Here is a 14688-nt window from a genome sequence, read left to right as displayed (position 1 = left end):
ATCGGCATTAAGATCGGAACCACAGGAGCCGATCAGTAGGCTCAGCTGACCATAAGCCAAGTGCTTGGTGAGAACTCAAGGTCACATGGCTTAATTTAGGACACTTAAATTTTGGAATAAGAAGAGCCCTAAGAGACCACGTAGACCAATCTTCGCATTTTAGAGATGAGGAAAGATGATAAGCCACAGAAAGGCCAAGCGACTGGCGCCAAGTCTCAGAGCTACTCCATGGTGAGGATGGGGTGGAACCTTATCCCAGAGTTGCCTCTTGCTGCCCCAGGGCTGCCTTTCTTCCTACAGCTTTTTATTTTTAATTGAGATATAATTTTTATACCATCATATCCACCCTTTTAAAGTATACGATTCAGTGATTTTTTTAGTATATTCACAAGGTTGTACAGCCATCACGACTATCTAATTCCGGAACATTTTCATCACTCCCAAAAGAAACCCCATCTGTCTCTACCCCACAGCCTCTTTTTCACATAGCTCTGCCCACCTTCAGGATCCAGCAGCTTCGTAAGTCCTAGCTCCTTCTCAGCCAGATTGAAAGCATTCTGCAGGTTGTAATGTGCATTGCACTTCTTCAGGGACTCAAAATCCAGCAGGTCTGGCCTATGTGGGAGGGCATATGGAAGGTATCAAAATCACATAAGATCCTAGAGGAAAAGCAAAGCCACCCCTCTGTTTATCCCTAAGTCACCAACTCCATTTTGTCCAAAACCAGGCACCCCAAACCCACACCCACTGCTCCTACCCCCTCACTAGCCCTCTTTGCAGTGTGGCAGGAGCCCCCCACATCCTGGCTCTTCTCTGCTCCCTCGTCTCACTGCTTTGTCTCTGCGCCCCTGGGTCATTAAGCCCCTAACAACTCTGCCAGGCTTGCTAACCCCGGCTCCTCACCGATGCTTATGCACAATGGCGTTGAAGGCCAACCCATCTCTCCAGCTGGTGGTGAAGTTGTGCACATTGACATTGGGGTACCTATAAACAGACCGGGAAAAACAGTGAGTAGGTCCAGGCCTTGGTCTGTGACTCGAGGACGGATCCCCAGCTTGTGGTTCCTGGAGCCCATCCTTCCTTTACTGCGCAGCCTCAGTGCATCCACCCGTCCCAGGCCACGCTCCCGGGCAGCCTCACCCTGCCGTCTTCATCTGGCACCACAGCAGCAAGGCGTCCTTGGCTGACTTCTTCTCCTTGTTGTCTTCTGTTTCCACACTGATGTCTTGGATCTGTGAGGGAAGGAAGGCCTTCACTCCCTGGACAGGGGCTCCTGGAGTTCCCGGAGATGCTCAGAGATACACTGAGTCAGGAAAGAGCTCTTTAGACTCCTATAACTGCAGTGCAGGGGCAGAGCCCAGGGACCTTTCCTCCTGGGCTAGTAACCACACAACATCGGGTCAAAGGGAAATGAGGCAGCAGAGTGGGGTAGGAAGGAAGTCAGAAGAGTGGAAGTGCCTCAAAGCGAAGGATGTAGGTTCTTCTGGGCGGGGAATGGCAGGTGGACAAGTGAACACTTTCTGGGAGCTGGGTTTCAAGTGAAGCTGACAGAGTTCCGCTTAGGGCTGGAAGGAGCAGAGGAGGTTACATCCGGGGACATGGGGAGAGTTGTGATGGCATTAGGACACTGGACTGGCTATGCTCAGAGCATAAGAAGGAATAGGGTGGCTGTTCTTTTGAGGGAGGTCAGCAGAGTTTGAGGCAGAGAAATGGGCCAGTGACCAGACCCCAAATGTAGTTCTAAAACTCTCAGTGGTGAAGGACCAGTTTGTAAGATCTGTCCCTTGTGGCCCGACATGTGGTCCTGCTGCACGTGACCAGGACACAGACCAGGTCACAGGGAACTTGCCACAGAAGTTTGACAACACCTACACTGGTCTCGACCCTATTTAATGAGGAGAGACCCCGATGTGGTACAATGGCCGCAGATTACCATACGGGCTTCTCGACCATCCATCTGTGTGGGATGGCGCCGTGGACTGGCAGTGACCACTGGCAACACTGCGCCCAGGTGCGTAGCACATGCTGAGTGACTCTGGGCCGCGGTCGGTACCTGGAATCGAAGGATGATGGTCCAGACCAGCCCGAGGGTCAGGCGGTGGTTCCCGTCCACAATGTCATGGGAGCCCATATTCTCCAAGTGCACTTTCTGCTCCTTTAGGAACTGCAGGGCCTTGTCCACATTCTCCAGGCAGTGTATACGCATGCGGCCCTTTGTGGGCTTTGGCTGTCAGGGGACAGGGGACACAAAGGCATGAGACCCTGGGCCTCCTCCTTCCTCCTTCCCCTTTACATCCCCAGGGCCCTGCTTCGCACACCTTCCCCAACCCCTCCCTCAGGAACAAGGGGATGGCCCCAGGGTTGGGCCCAAGTTCACAGAGCCAAGGCTGAGGTTGCAGAGGAGGCTGGGGCCAGATTAAGATTCCCAAGGGAATTAATTGCTCAAAGAGTGGGTGGGAAAAGAAATGTTTTCAATGGGACTACTGTTCCTGTCTCCATGAAGCAATGTTCCCGTTTAATCCCCACAGCAAAGCCTCTCAGAATGACATCGTCCTCTGAGCAGGGGGCAGCCGCTGCTTTCCGCTCTGTGGTATCACTCTTCTGTCCCGTGCCATGTCCTCTTGACCACTGTTCCTCAGGCTCCCCCCTTCCTCGTGACCACAGCTCACCAGTGTCTCTCCTGAGAGCACCTCGAGGAGCCTCAGCAGGTTACGTCCATCCCGGAGGTCGCTGTACAGGTCTCCCACCCGACATGTCACCCGGGCCAGGTGTGAGTTCACCCACTTGGTGAAGGTTTTCTTCTGCACGGCTTCTCGCTCATCTGTGGTGGCAACATGGAGTTATTTCTGTCCTTCAAGTACAGTGTTTGCATCTGAACACCAGTTGGTGGGGTTGGGGGGTACCTGAGAGTCAGAAATGAGGTCTGGGGAGGAGCAGGGGGAAGGAAGATGGCCAAAAGGAAAATCCTTAACTTAGAAAGCAGGGAAATAAAGAAATTAGAATAAGCTCACAAACAAGGTACAGAACAAAAATGAGAGTGAGAAACAGGCTTTGAGAAGAAAGAATGGAAGACATTAGAAGCGGTGGAATATGCAAGGAAGGGCTGGGGTTCGGGATGAGGGTGCTGTCACAATAGTGGTGAAATGCTGTGACTTCATCCATCAGAGCCTCACTTTCCTCATCTATAAAATGGGCCTATTACTTTCTACTTCAGTGCGTCATTGTATTGATTAAATGAGACATGTGGGTACGATGCCTGGCATGAAATGGCTCCTTGGTGGCTTTCTGTTCTTCATGTATGATCTAACCCCAAGGAAAGAGCGAGAGTCACTCAGGCCCAGCAAGCGGTATGGCTGTTCTCCAAAGGGGAGGGTGTGGACTTAAATTACGCAGCAGCTCTTCCAAGTGGCCAATGGAGGGATGTGACATTATAGAGGCTGCAGGCCACCTGAGTCAGCTTATTCTCCTGGGATAATTTAAAGAAAAGGTGGGCTTTTCTCGGGCGGAGTCATTCCGTGGGCTTCAGAGTGCATCCCAGGACAACTACATTCCAACGCTGAGAATTAAAACAAGTTGAAGTTGGGAACAGGGAAAAGAGTGAGCCCAAGAAACATGGGGTGTGTGGTGGGGGTGGAGGCAGGGGGTGAGGGGAGCCAGACAGAGTTAGGTGCCAATCATCTCAAAAAACATGAGGGAATGTCCTGTTGCCTGGTCCACAGGGGAATTCGCTGTTGAAGGGATGTTCTTAGGTTCCACAGAAAAAGAAAAATTAAAAATGTTATGAATGACAAAGTGAGGGAAGAGGCTTAGGCCATTGGACGCTGCCCTGGTCACTAAGATTTCTGCCAGTTCTCCCCAGAGGAGCCCAGAGCAAGTAGTCAGGGCCCGGAGAGTCACTTTTGTTTCCCTCATAGCACCAGCATCTCAGAAGCCGAAAAGACTCATCCCTTAATCTCACATTCCTACGCACCTCACCCATGAAACATAGTGACACACCCAGGTCTAGTCCTGTCTTTACCTCCAACCTCTGAACCCGGGCCAACTCAGGGTCCTAGCAACTGGACAGGACGGCCTGTTGCTCTGCAGCACCTGCGAAACCAAGGGAGCCTTTGGGCCTCCTTTCAGGGATTTCCTGGATCCAAGGGGACTGTCCTGATTGATGCCAGGCACAAGGGGGTGAGGTCATTTTGGCACACAGGTAGAATAAAAGGGGAAGACACGGCAACAGTGGCAGCTAGAAGAAAAGTGCGCAAAACCAAGCCCTGAGACAAAGTATAACTTCACAAGGCCTCCACACATCCTTGGACTCCCCGCCTCAGCACACAGTGACTCCCAGAAATACACTGACAGATTGGTGCCAGGTGAACACATGCCTGCTCAGACATACCTGAGCCTGTCTGTACCAACTGCCTTTGACACACTCCCCGGTTCCCACACATACCGCCTCCTCACACACATTTAGACACCCACTCAGAATCCCAGGGTGACACAAACAAGCCCTGGGCCCCTCAGCCTCCTGGCTCACTCCCCTTCTGTCCTTCCCCAACTATCCTAGCAGGCCTTCATCTCCAAAGCCACTGACAGTGAACTGTCTCAGTGAGAGTGCGCGGCAGGCCTCCCGGTTTGCCGACACAGACGCTGCTTTCTCAGCCTCGCCCGCTGCCTGCTGTCTCCGTGCTCATTGCATTCTCTGCAACACACTCGCTCTACCGCACCCAGCAGGGCCTTGCGGTCACACCCACTCACACTCTCACACGGTTCCTTCCAGTGGGTCCAAGCCTTTCCTGATGCTGTCAGCATCCATGAGTTTTCTGGCTACTTATAATTATTCCCTTGGCACACTGTCTCCCAATGCAAATGTTCCACTCTGTGATCTTGGCTCTGGCTCCTCTCCCACACTCCCAGACCCCCTCTCTCTACTCCCCTCTGCCCGCGGAGCTCACCTTGAAGCTGTTTGAAGCGTCCATCCAGCACGCTGGCGTACTGAGCGGGGTTGATGAAGGCAGCAGGTGAGAGCAGGAGGCCCGTGGGGTTCTGAGCCCCTTCCACAGCCTCATAGTAAAACTCACCAGCCCCGTTCAGGCTGTGCCCATGCACCCTGCTCACTCCATTCCCATTCATGGTACCTGCTGCCTTCTACACAGCCTGGGGCCCAGAGTCCATGCTCTGCCCACACCGGGGCAGGTGGTAGGTTCTGCTTCCCCTAGAGCCGGGGATCCCGAGAGGCTGGGGTCCCGGGTGGGGGGCTGGTTCAAAGATGGTAGAAGTTTCGAGGAGTGGGAAAAAAGGAGTTACGGGACGTCTGAGCTCCTGAGCTCCGGGACAAGTAGCAGGGCACACCTGGCTGTGGAGAGGAGACAGAGGCAGCTCCAGACAAACAGGTTGGACAGTGCCGGGGGAGGGGTGGGAGGCGGAGCCTGGCCGGCTGGGGCAGGGCCAGGCCCTGCGGGGGCAGAGGAGGCAACTGCAAGCGCCTCTGAGACCTGCCCATCAGGCCCCAAGTTGCCTAAGAGTACAGTAAAGCCAAGAGAGGTTTCCCCAAAGCAAAGTCCTGCTTCCCAAAGATTTCCAGGTGTGACAAGGATGGCCCCTCTCTGGGTGACTCCGGGAGACCCCTCTTTTGGACATGGGTTTTGATCCCCAGTTAGGAGAGCAGAGAAAGAGAAATTGCTTAGGTCCCCTTATCTGTGAAATGGGTGTTTGTTATCCCTCCCACTGTTTGTCAGCACCTCCACTCCACGCCCCTTCCCTGCCACTGGGCCCACTAGGCCCTCCCCAGCCAGGCCATCCCAGGCCCCCAGCACACCCACTGCTGGGCACATCTATCCAATTCCCTTCCTGCTTCTCTCTGGGCTCCAGCTCTTGTCCTTTACAGCCTCCTGTTGCCCATCTCCCGTTTTCATTCACTCACACCTACTGGTGTGAGGCCCAGCACGAGGCAAAGCCAGCACAGAGATGCCTCTTCAGAGAGCCCCATTCTTGAAGATAAACACCTATTGAGAGCGCAGGGCACACAGACACTGCAGCAGTCCTGGGTATCACGTGTCGTGTGCACACAGACATCATGACAGTTCTAGAGGCTACGTGCATCCAAATTCAGGGCACCAGGGAAACTTCCCCCCAAAGAGATGACATTCTCCATAACCCACGCCTTCTGTCTTTTCTCATCTATGATGAGTATTTCATAAGCCAGCCTAATCCCAACCAGAAGGACAGAGAAGCCCAGGAGAAGACGGTATGGCCACCACCTGGGGGTCCTCATGTGGTGGGCTGGCTGAAAAGAATTACCTGGAGAACTTAAAAAATCCGACTGATTTCTGGACCATATGTCCAAAGATTCTAATTCAGTGTGTCCGGGAAGGGACTTCAGAGCCCATGTTTATAAAATTGGCCCTGGGTGATCCTGTCAAAAGTGTGACCAGGTTTGGGAACCATCCCCTTCTCTTCTTCCAGGAGGCCACCCCACCCACACTGGGAGCGCCACCTCTCAGGAGGGAATACGTGGGATCTCTCCCGATGACTGGGCTGGGAGGCCGGCAGGTCAGTGGAAAAGACGAGGGTGGGATGGAGGAGGGTAGTCAAATGGAGTGGGTGGCCTTGGGGTGTGTGAGTGACTCAGCCCCACACCAGCCCTGGTGGTGTCAGGTGGCAGCTGCACTCTTGTTGCCATGACAACTCCTCCCGGAACGCAGGGAGGCCCGTCCAACGGGTTTGTTTGTGCTCAGAGGAGCTGAAGGGGAGAGCCCAGGCCATAGGGGAGGGCAGGGGCCGGGCAGAGAGCAAACCCCGGAGAATGGGTGGCTGCAGAAACCAGTGGAGGGTGGAGGGTACCTGCTTCCGGGAACAGATAGAAGAAATAATGGGAGGAACAGGCGGCAGGTGGAAGGAACAGGTGGGGAGGGAAAGGAGAGGCTAATGGGCTGGGAGGGAGAACAAGTGTGAGAAATGACAGCAGAAATCAAGGAAGACACAGGGGATGAACGGCAAAGGAAAGGTGGGTGGAAACAGAACGGCAAAAGTAAGAGTGCAAAAGAATTAAGAACACGACTCAGGGACAGACGCCAGGAAGTCAGCTGAGTGCAGAGGGGAACACAGCTGAGTCCCGAGACCAGCATGGCTTCTCTGTGCTGGGCGGAAGGAAGCTGGGGGACGTTCTGGATTGCATGAAGTTTGTTCTTGAGGCTGGAGTTGGGGATGAGGGGCTGGGTAGGGTGATTTCCCACGTGAGTGCAGCAGCTTAGAAAGAAAGTTGGTCTTCCAATGAAGTTAAAGGACTCCTCACAACTAGCGTCCGTCCCCGGCATCCTCACAATCTCCCCTGGCCCTCCCCTGATCTCACCTGCCAGGGCCTTAATGCGTGACCTTTCAAAGAGACGGGCTGAGCTGCTGTCATTGTCCCAGTCCGAGTCGGGCAGGTCCCAGCGGTTGTTGATGTCACTGTACTGGCCCTGGATCTCCAAATTGTCGAAGTCTGTGGGTGACAGCGTGCTGCTCATGGTGGTGGGTGGCCTCCTCCTCCTGTAAGGGGGAACGTAGCAGGTAAGGAGCGTCTCGGGGCCACCCAGCCCGCCGCTCGCCACATCCTTCTGTCCTCCTGCCCTGGATCTGCTCTGCAATCCTGAAGGCCAAAGATTGTGGTTGGTTTTTCTGTCAATGGACATCAGCCCCCAGCGGGAGAGGGGAAGCCATGGTGGGAAAGCACATGTACAGGACACACATGGACTGAGGCAAGAACACTGAAGTCCCTCAGGGCGACGCAGTGGGGAGGAAGGGCCCCAGAGCCAAAGCCAGAGAGGGATAGTGAAGGGAGCCGGGGCTAAAAGTGGCGATGGCCTCCAGTGCAGTTCAGGACAGCAGCGTGTAAACCAGGGAATGCAGGAAGCATGGGGCCCCTTGGTTAGTAATGAGTACAAACCAGAGTCATTTTATTCCCAGGTTCCACAACTGTTCTGAGCCCCTCCTCTATACACGATGGCCTGCTATACCCTGGAGACTTGAGATGAAAAGGCCGAGATCCTGCAGAGCTAACACACATCTCTGCTACACCAGGAAGACGGATGTGCTATTAGGTTAAGTACGGATACGGTGCCCAGGCGCTCAGAGGAGGACACAGTGAGATTCTCTCCCCTTTGCTTCCTTTTGTTTGTGATAGGGACTACTTACTAGGTGTTCAATAAAGATCAGCTGTGACATGTGTCCTCACCATTTACATGCATTATCTCATCATAACCTATGGGGCGAAGGTCTTCTATCATCCCCATTTCATAGATGAGGAAGGGGCACCGTGTAAGTTTAGTCACAGTTCAAGGTCACATGGCTGGAAGGAACAGAGCAGGGTTTTGAAGTGAGCTTCTTTCTGACTTTGGGGGACAAGCTCTTAATCACAACATTTACCCCCTCCTCGAACTTCCTGGAGTCCCTCCAAGCTCCCTGGGAGAGATCAGCACCCATGGCTCCCTTCTAGGGACCAGGTTGTGGAAATCAGGACCCGGTACGCTTGCCAGCGTTACTTACGACTCTAGTTACGCAAACAAACTCTGTCCTCAAAACTAACAAATGAGCTTTAGATTAGCTGCTAAGGATTTAAAAAACAAAAAACAAAACAAAAAACCTCTACTGTCCAAAGTTCTTGTGTAATTTAGCATTCATTCAGCAGCCATCCAAGGGAATGGAGGGAGCTGGATCTGTAACTTTATCTGCACCCCAAATTCTGCATTTCTCATTTTCCTAGTACCTCTCAAACACAAAGATATATTTTAATCCTTAGCTCCACTTCCTAGGGTCAGCGCTATGATCTTGGCATCTCTGGTTCTGGGAAGGAGGTACAGAGAAGCTCGTGTGTAGTTTTGGGGAAGGAAGAAAGAATGGGTGGTGAGATGTGGGTGCTTAGGGAAGTGCATTCCCATGGGCATGCAAAGACAGAACTTGGCTTCTGTCATTAACTGGTTCCATGAAGCTGAATCTGACCCACGTGAAGGCCAGGATTGCCTGCCCCTCCCTTCTCCCAAAGAGAAACACGTAAGGACTTCCCTGGAGGTAACGTGAATGACATGCAAGAGAGCTAAGGTCTCAGGTTCCCAGATTTGGGCTTTCACTCCTGTAATAGGAAAGAGGGTCTAATTTCCACTAGGCCCAAGACTACTTTCTGTTTAAAATCCATCATTTCCCTTAGTCCCCAACAGATTCTTTGAATTTGCTCTGTAAATATTTACATAAAAATAAACTCTAGGTCAGAGTTGAGTCACCCTGAGCAAACGATTCTGTGGGCAAAGTGTGACCTGAGCTACAGTCACCTAATACCTTCAGCCGCTGGACAGGGAAGCAGCCCAATTCCTAGGACCATTTCAATTCCATGCTCCTCGGCCCTTCACCAGCAGCCATGCTCACACTTAGTTCTGGGATGAACAATTCTAGCATTCGCACTCTTCCTACATAGGCCTCCCCACAGTTAAATCCTACACACATGCTGCCCTGAACTTCTGTTTCCATGACCCCTTGTCCTTTTATCAGGAGTCACAAACCTACTAAAGCCAGCTCCCAGTAGTGTGGCCAGTATGCTGTTTAAAAATAATTGATTTTGGATGCCTCAAAGTGGGCCTGTGCTTTCCACTTCTCTACAGGCCCCACCATTTCCTTCTGTCTCCTTCCCAGACGTGTCATGTATTTTTGTTACCTGCCTGGCCCTTGAAGGCCTGTGAGGTTTTCATATCCTGCTTTTACATCTTGGTACCCCAAAAAGAGCGGGAACTTAAGGAAGCAGACTGTCTGACCCTGTCTCGAAACTACTGTGTGTCCCTGCCCCCCACCCCCATAAGCTGGACTGCTTTGGCTTCCTTTATTTTTGTGATCCAACTTGGTTCTCCCAAGGGACGCTTTGGGGGCCCAGGCATGGTATCCAGACCTTCCAGTGAGGTCCAACTGTTAGAGACTCTCCGTGGAATCCTATCATTTTGGGGAGAAAGTATGGAGTTGGAAACTCTCCTTCTTCCAAACAAAAATTCAGCCACTTAACTGCTCCTTTGGCCAAATCAAATTTTGACATACATGCTTTGTGTCCTGAGTTCCCAGAGATGCTGTCATACAGAAAAGGAACTGAGATGGCACTGGTGTCCCTAGATTACAGATCTCCATCCGGCCACCAGATTGGAGCTCCAAGGACTTTATTTCCATAGACTCGCATGTGAACGGTGCTCTCTGGTCGTTCTGCGTTTTAGTTTTCAACCACTTAGGCTCTGCAGCCCATGGCCTTTGGGAGAATATGCTGTGTTCTCTGTCTGTGTTCCCTGCTGCCATCTCCAGATTCCTACAGTTTTCTATTTGAGTGTCTTCTACATAGATCCTGCTCTGGTTTCTTTTCACTGAGTGTATCGCTCCTGGCCTATGACCTGGGTCTCCATACTAACATTTCCTTAGTCTGCCTGCCCTCCAGCCCATGACTCCCTGTCTCTCTCCACAGTGGAGAACCATGAACCTTCTTCTTCTCCACGGAGTCCTGAACTCTAGTGACAGGGCAGCACAGCAGCTAATCCAGATTACAGTTTCACCAGCACTTTATTCTTAGCCACTGACCTCGAGGCCAGACCCAAGAAGTTTACATTGTTCATGCTCCAGTAGAGCCAACACTCACCAGCTGCAAACAGTGGTCTTGCTGGATTCTAAACCCAAATGCTACTGGATTCGGACTCATCTGTGGCTTAGCCACATGCCCATTCCTCAAGGGCAGCTGCCCCCCGACCCCCTTTCCCTTTCCTGTCAGCCTGTGCAAAGCTAAAAATCCTATCCCTGGGGCTAGAGCCCGACTTGTTCCCTAATTCCTCATCTCACCACATCCTGCTCCTGATTAATTCTTTACCTCCCTCAGAGCAAGTGGATCGTTCCCTCCTCTGTGCTCCCACAGCTCTTCAGCAGGCAGCTATTATTGCACGTATCCCATTGTATCACAGTTAGTTGTTTATGTGCCTCGCTGCCGGCTCCACTTTTAACCCACTGAGGACAAGGGCTGTGTTTTTCAAGCCCAGTGATATAGGTGTTTAATAAAGAGATATTAAATGAATGGATTATTATCATTATTATTTGCCATGGAATAATGTCTTAGAGCTAGAGAAAAGCTTAAGGAAAGAACGAAAAGGGGATCTGAAGCCCCACTGCTCCTCAGCTGGAGGACTCTCAGGGTTAGGCTCTATAGTTGAGGACCAGGGATTCTGGAACTTGCACTAATCACAGTTTCCTGGGGTGGGAGGTTATGAAAACACAGATCACTGGGCCTGCCCCCAGAGTTTCCAATTCAGTAGGTCTGGGGTGGGACTTGACAATCTGCATTTCTAACTTGTTCCCAGATGATACTAAAGCCACTGGTCTGGGGCCCCACTTTGAGGACCACTGTTGTCCAAAGATGAGGAGCAGTTAGAGTTGGTTAGAGGAGCTCTGAGGATTGAGAAGATACAAAGTTTCAGGGGTGAGTGTGACCTGAGGTTAGCTTCTGGGTTCCTATCCCATGCTCAACTCAAATATAACTTCCCCTCAGAAACCTCAAGACCCACAAAGCGCCAGAAGCCTCAGGCGATGAGAGGAAAATGGAGATGGAGTGGGCTCTAGATCTAATGAGACAAATAAGAGTTGATATCCTAACACAGGGGAATCACAGATGTGCAGGAGGACATGGCCAGAGCCGCTGTGGGGAGGCAGAGATGAGCAAATGACAGCTGGATGAATAATAGAAGAAATGGGGACTTTGGCAAAGTAAAAATCTTACTGGACTCGTATGAGTGGACCGAAAGAGAAAAGGAAAAAGAAATCACAAATAAGCTCAGGGCTCTTAAGAAGGCAAAAGACAGATGCGCTCATCAATCAGAGATCGGGCAGGAGAAACAGAACCCCAATCTGTTTTCTCCAGGCTGTGTTCCTGATGGAACACAGAAACTCTCCTCCAAGGAACTTAGGAACCGGCCTAAAGAGAGGGCCTGCGTTTTTGTTTGATCTCCTTTCCCATCCTCCACTGAGGGCAGAATTATTCAGACTCATTTTCACTCCCTGCTACTCTTCTCCCCAAGCCTGTAACCCATGGGTTACATCAGTTTCTCTAAGGGACAAATCTAGGAACCGGATTAGCTTTTTCCCCTCTAATCCGTTGCTCTTCTGCAGATGCGAAGAGGTTGCCCAGTACCTCAAGCTAATGGTTCCTAATATTTGGAACTCACTCTGCCCCCTTCATCTTCAGGGAAAACTGGTTTGTGGCTATCTTGCCCAAGCCTGAACGGGCTAGCTCTCCAGCGCTGGAATTGTGGCTGCTCCTGGCGGGGAGGGCGGCTGAAAACCCACGGAGACAACACACAGCAGGTTAGGACAGGGGCAAGCCTGGAGCTCAGACAAGCACGCAATGCCACAGGGTTAGTGGGGGGAAGTGCTTCCCAGCTAATGGAAGACCCCAGCGAGGAGGCCTTGCCGGGTAGTTCTGTGCGGGGCGGACTCCAAGCCCCTGGAAGTGTCCGCCACAGAGACACCTTACACCGCAGTCTCCCCACCACCAAAGGGGCTTTATTCTCTCTCGGCCAGCGTCCTGGCCACCACAGCCAACCGTGTCCCCTTCGTACACACATTGTGAGGATGCACAAGGAGGTCGTGGAGCTAGCTACCAAAGAGGCGAGGAGAAGCCCACTCAGCTCCAGAGGGAGCCCCCAGCGAAGCCCCGAGACGAGCCGGGCGCTCGCGGACGCCTGGCAGAGACGGCGAGCGCGTCCGCAGCACCTGGACCGGCGCCGGGAGCCTCGCGAGCCTCAGCGATGCAAACGGCCGGCGCTGTCAGACACACTGTCAGCCCAGCTGACCCGATTTCCTAACGCATTCGTCAGCCCCCAATCTTCCAGCCTCTTCTCTCGGCTCCGGAAAGGCCCGCGTCCCCCAAGCCTCGCCCCTCACGGCCCGCACACCGGTACTGGGGTGGCTGGTACCTGACTCTCCACCGTGTCCCCGGGACTGGGTGGGAGCGAGGGACAGGCGCCGCATCCTGCCTCCCCCGCCCCCCGGCCGGCGCAGAGCCCGACCCCGACCGCACCGCCCACACGCGGCTGCACAAAGCGCGCCGCTCCGCCGGCCGGGACAAAGCGGGCCCGGAGCCGGCACCTACCTGGGTGCGGAGCGCCGGCCCCGCAGGCGGGAGCGCGGCGGCCGGGGGCGCACCAGTAGTCGCCGCGCCCGCAGCCCGGCCACGAGGGGCGGTTGCGGGCGGCGACGGGTGGCCGGGCGGCGGGCAGGCGCTGTCACGGGTGCGGGGGGCGCGCGGGGCCGGCGGCGGCGGCGGGGCGCGTGGCGGCGCGCGGGCGCGAGCGGCGGGACTGCGGCGCCGCGGAAGGAGGACAATAGCCTCCCCCTGCCGCAGGCCGCCGGCTCCCGCGGGAGGCCCGGGACCATCTGGAGCCTGCGGCCCCGCGGGGATGCGGGCGGGGTCCGAGTCACCCCTCCCCTACTGGCGCCATGGCAACCGCGGCCCCTCACGGTTCTCCGCGCAGCTCCCCGGCCCGGGGTCGCTGACCTTCCCCAGGGCAAACGCGGCGGCGGCTCCGCGACCAGCTCCCAACCCCCTCCCCACCTTCCCTGCGGGTGGCCCCCATAACCCCGCCTTCCGGTAACCCCTGGGCTGTCTGGATACCCCCCCCACCAGTTTACCGGGCTTGATCTCTGCGGTTTGCACACCCCACCTTTGTCCCTACTCCGATTTTCGTCCAAAATCTGTATCCCCAGGATACGCAATCCTCCCTTTAACGGCACTCACCGCCCGGAAGGCTTCCCAATATTCAGCCTCTGTTTTCCTTTTCAAATGTTCCTCTTTGGGCACCTCCAGTTCATTTCCTTTTAAGCATTTCTTGCATCCATCCCCTCGGTCTCCCGTCTTCCTTCAGGCAGGTAGTCCGGCTCTCTTTCCCAAAGCATCTCCATGGTAGTATGGTGGAGATTCGCCTCCTCGCAGATCAGATTCTCGGAATAGTCATCACTGCAGCTCATCTCAGCTCCTTCTCAGCTCCTCTCATTTATCAACCAGAATTCCGGCCTACTCACTGTCTTAAGAGGGAGTGGGGGTGGGGATGGACATTTCTAGGCCTGGCACAGCTGGGTTTCTCCCTGGTTTAGTAGTGTCTGAGTGGTCTAGGGTCTATGGTCATTAACTGAGGTGAACTGCTATCTGCTTAGGAGAGAAAAGAATTATGTCCAAATAATAACAAAGTTATAAAGTGCAGTTGGTGCTAAAAGCACGTTATCTCATGTGACCTCCACCACCGCTTCAGCTCAAAGAGGTAGGTACTGTTCTTCCAGCCTAGGAAACTAAGCTCAGAGATGAACTATTAATAATAATAATAATAGATTGGGCTCTGTACAGAGTAGTCTAAACTTAACCATTAGGTTACACTGCCCTGACCATGTGGGCGGCTTTCTACCACGGAAATGCCTGAAATGGCCAAGTAAGGGCAATGGGAAGAATGGGCTTTGCCTGACTTAGTGGGTTTAAGGTTTATTTATTTATTTATTTGTTTGTTTGTTTGTTTATGAGTAGTGCAATTTTAGGGTCTTGCTCCTTTCTGAAAAGGTATGCAGACTGAAACAAATAGGTAAGTAATTGAAGTACTTTCCAGATAAGATTTTGGCAAGGTAAAATCACTTGTGTTAAACCCACTTGAAAACATTTTCAAAGTTCAA

The 14688-nt window shown here is 53.2% G+C and overlaps 1 protein-coding gene across 2 annotated transcripts in view; it reads right to left on the bottom strand.

Annotated features, from left to right (window-relative positions):
• Positions 1-13906, bottom strand: part of SPTBN2 (spectrin beta, non-erythrocytic 2) — a 36653-nt gene extending 22747 nt beyond the window's left edge. The window contains exons 1-7 of one of the 2 annotated variants that reach the window (XM_081062846.1): positions 13769-13906; positions 7340-7518; positions 2670-2821; positions 2054-2227; positions 1141-1232; positions 904-984; positions 500-615 (exon numbers count right to left, since the gene is read on the bottom strand). In XM_081062846.1, the coding sequence (XP_080918972.1) occupies positions 500-615; positions 904-984; positions 1141-1232; positions 2054-2227; positions 2670-2821; positions 7340-7496 (772 nt within the window). In that variant the 5' untranslated portion in view covers positions 7497-7518; positions 13769-13906. Of the gene's footprint in view, positions 1-499; positions 616-903; positions 985-1140; positions 1233-2053; positions 2228-2669; positions 2822-7339; positions 7519-13123; positions 13273-13768 lie in introns of those variants that run through there. The other variant, XM_081062845.1, reaches the window with a different exon arrangement.
• Between the last annotated feature and the right edge of the window lie 782 nt (positions 13907-14688).

Source organism: Rhinolophus hipposideros (assembly GCF_964194185.1).
Source record: "Rhinolophus hipposideros genome assembly, chromosome: 10".
Classification (NCBI taxonomy): Eukaryota; Metazoa; Chordata; class Mammalia; order Chiroptera; family Rhinolophidae; genus Rhinolophus; species Rhinolophus hipposideros.
Note: the sequence above shows the minus strand (reverse complement) of the source record. Positions and strands in the feature narration are given on the sequence as shown.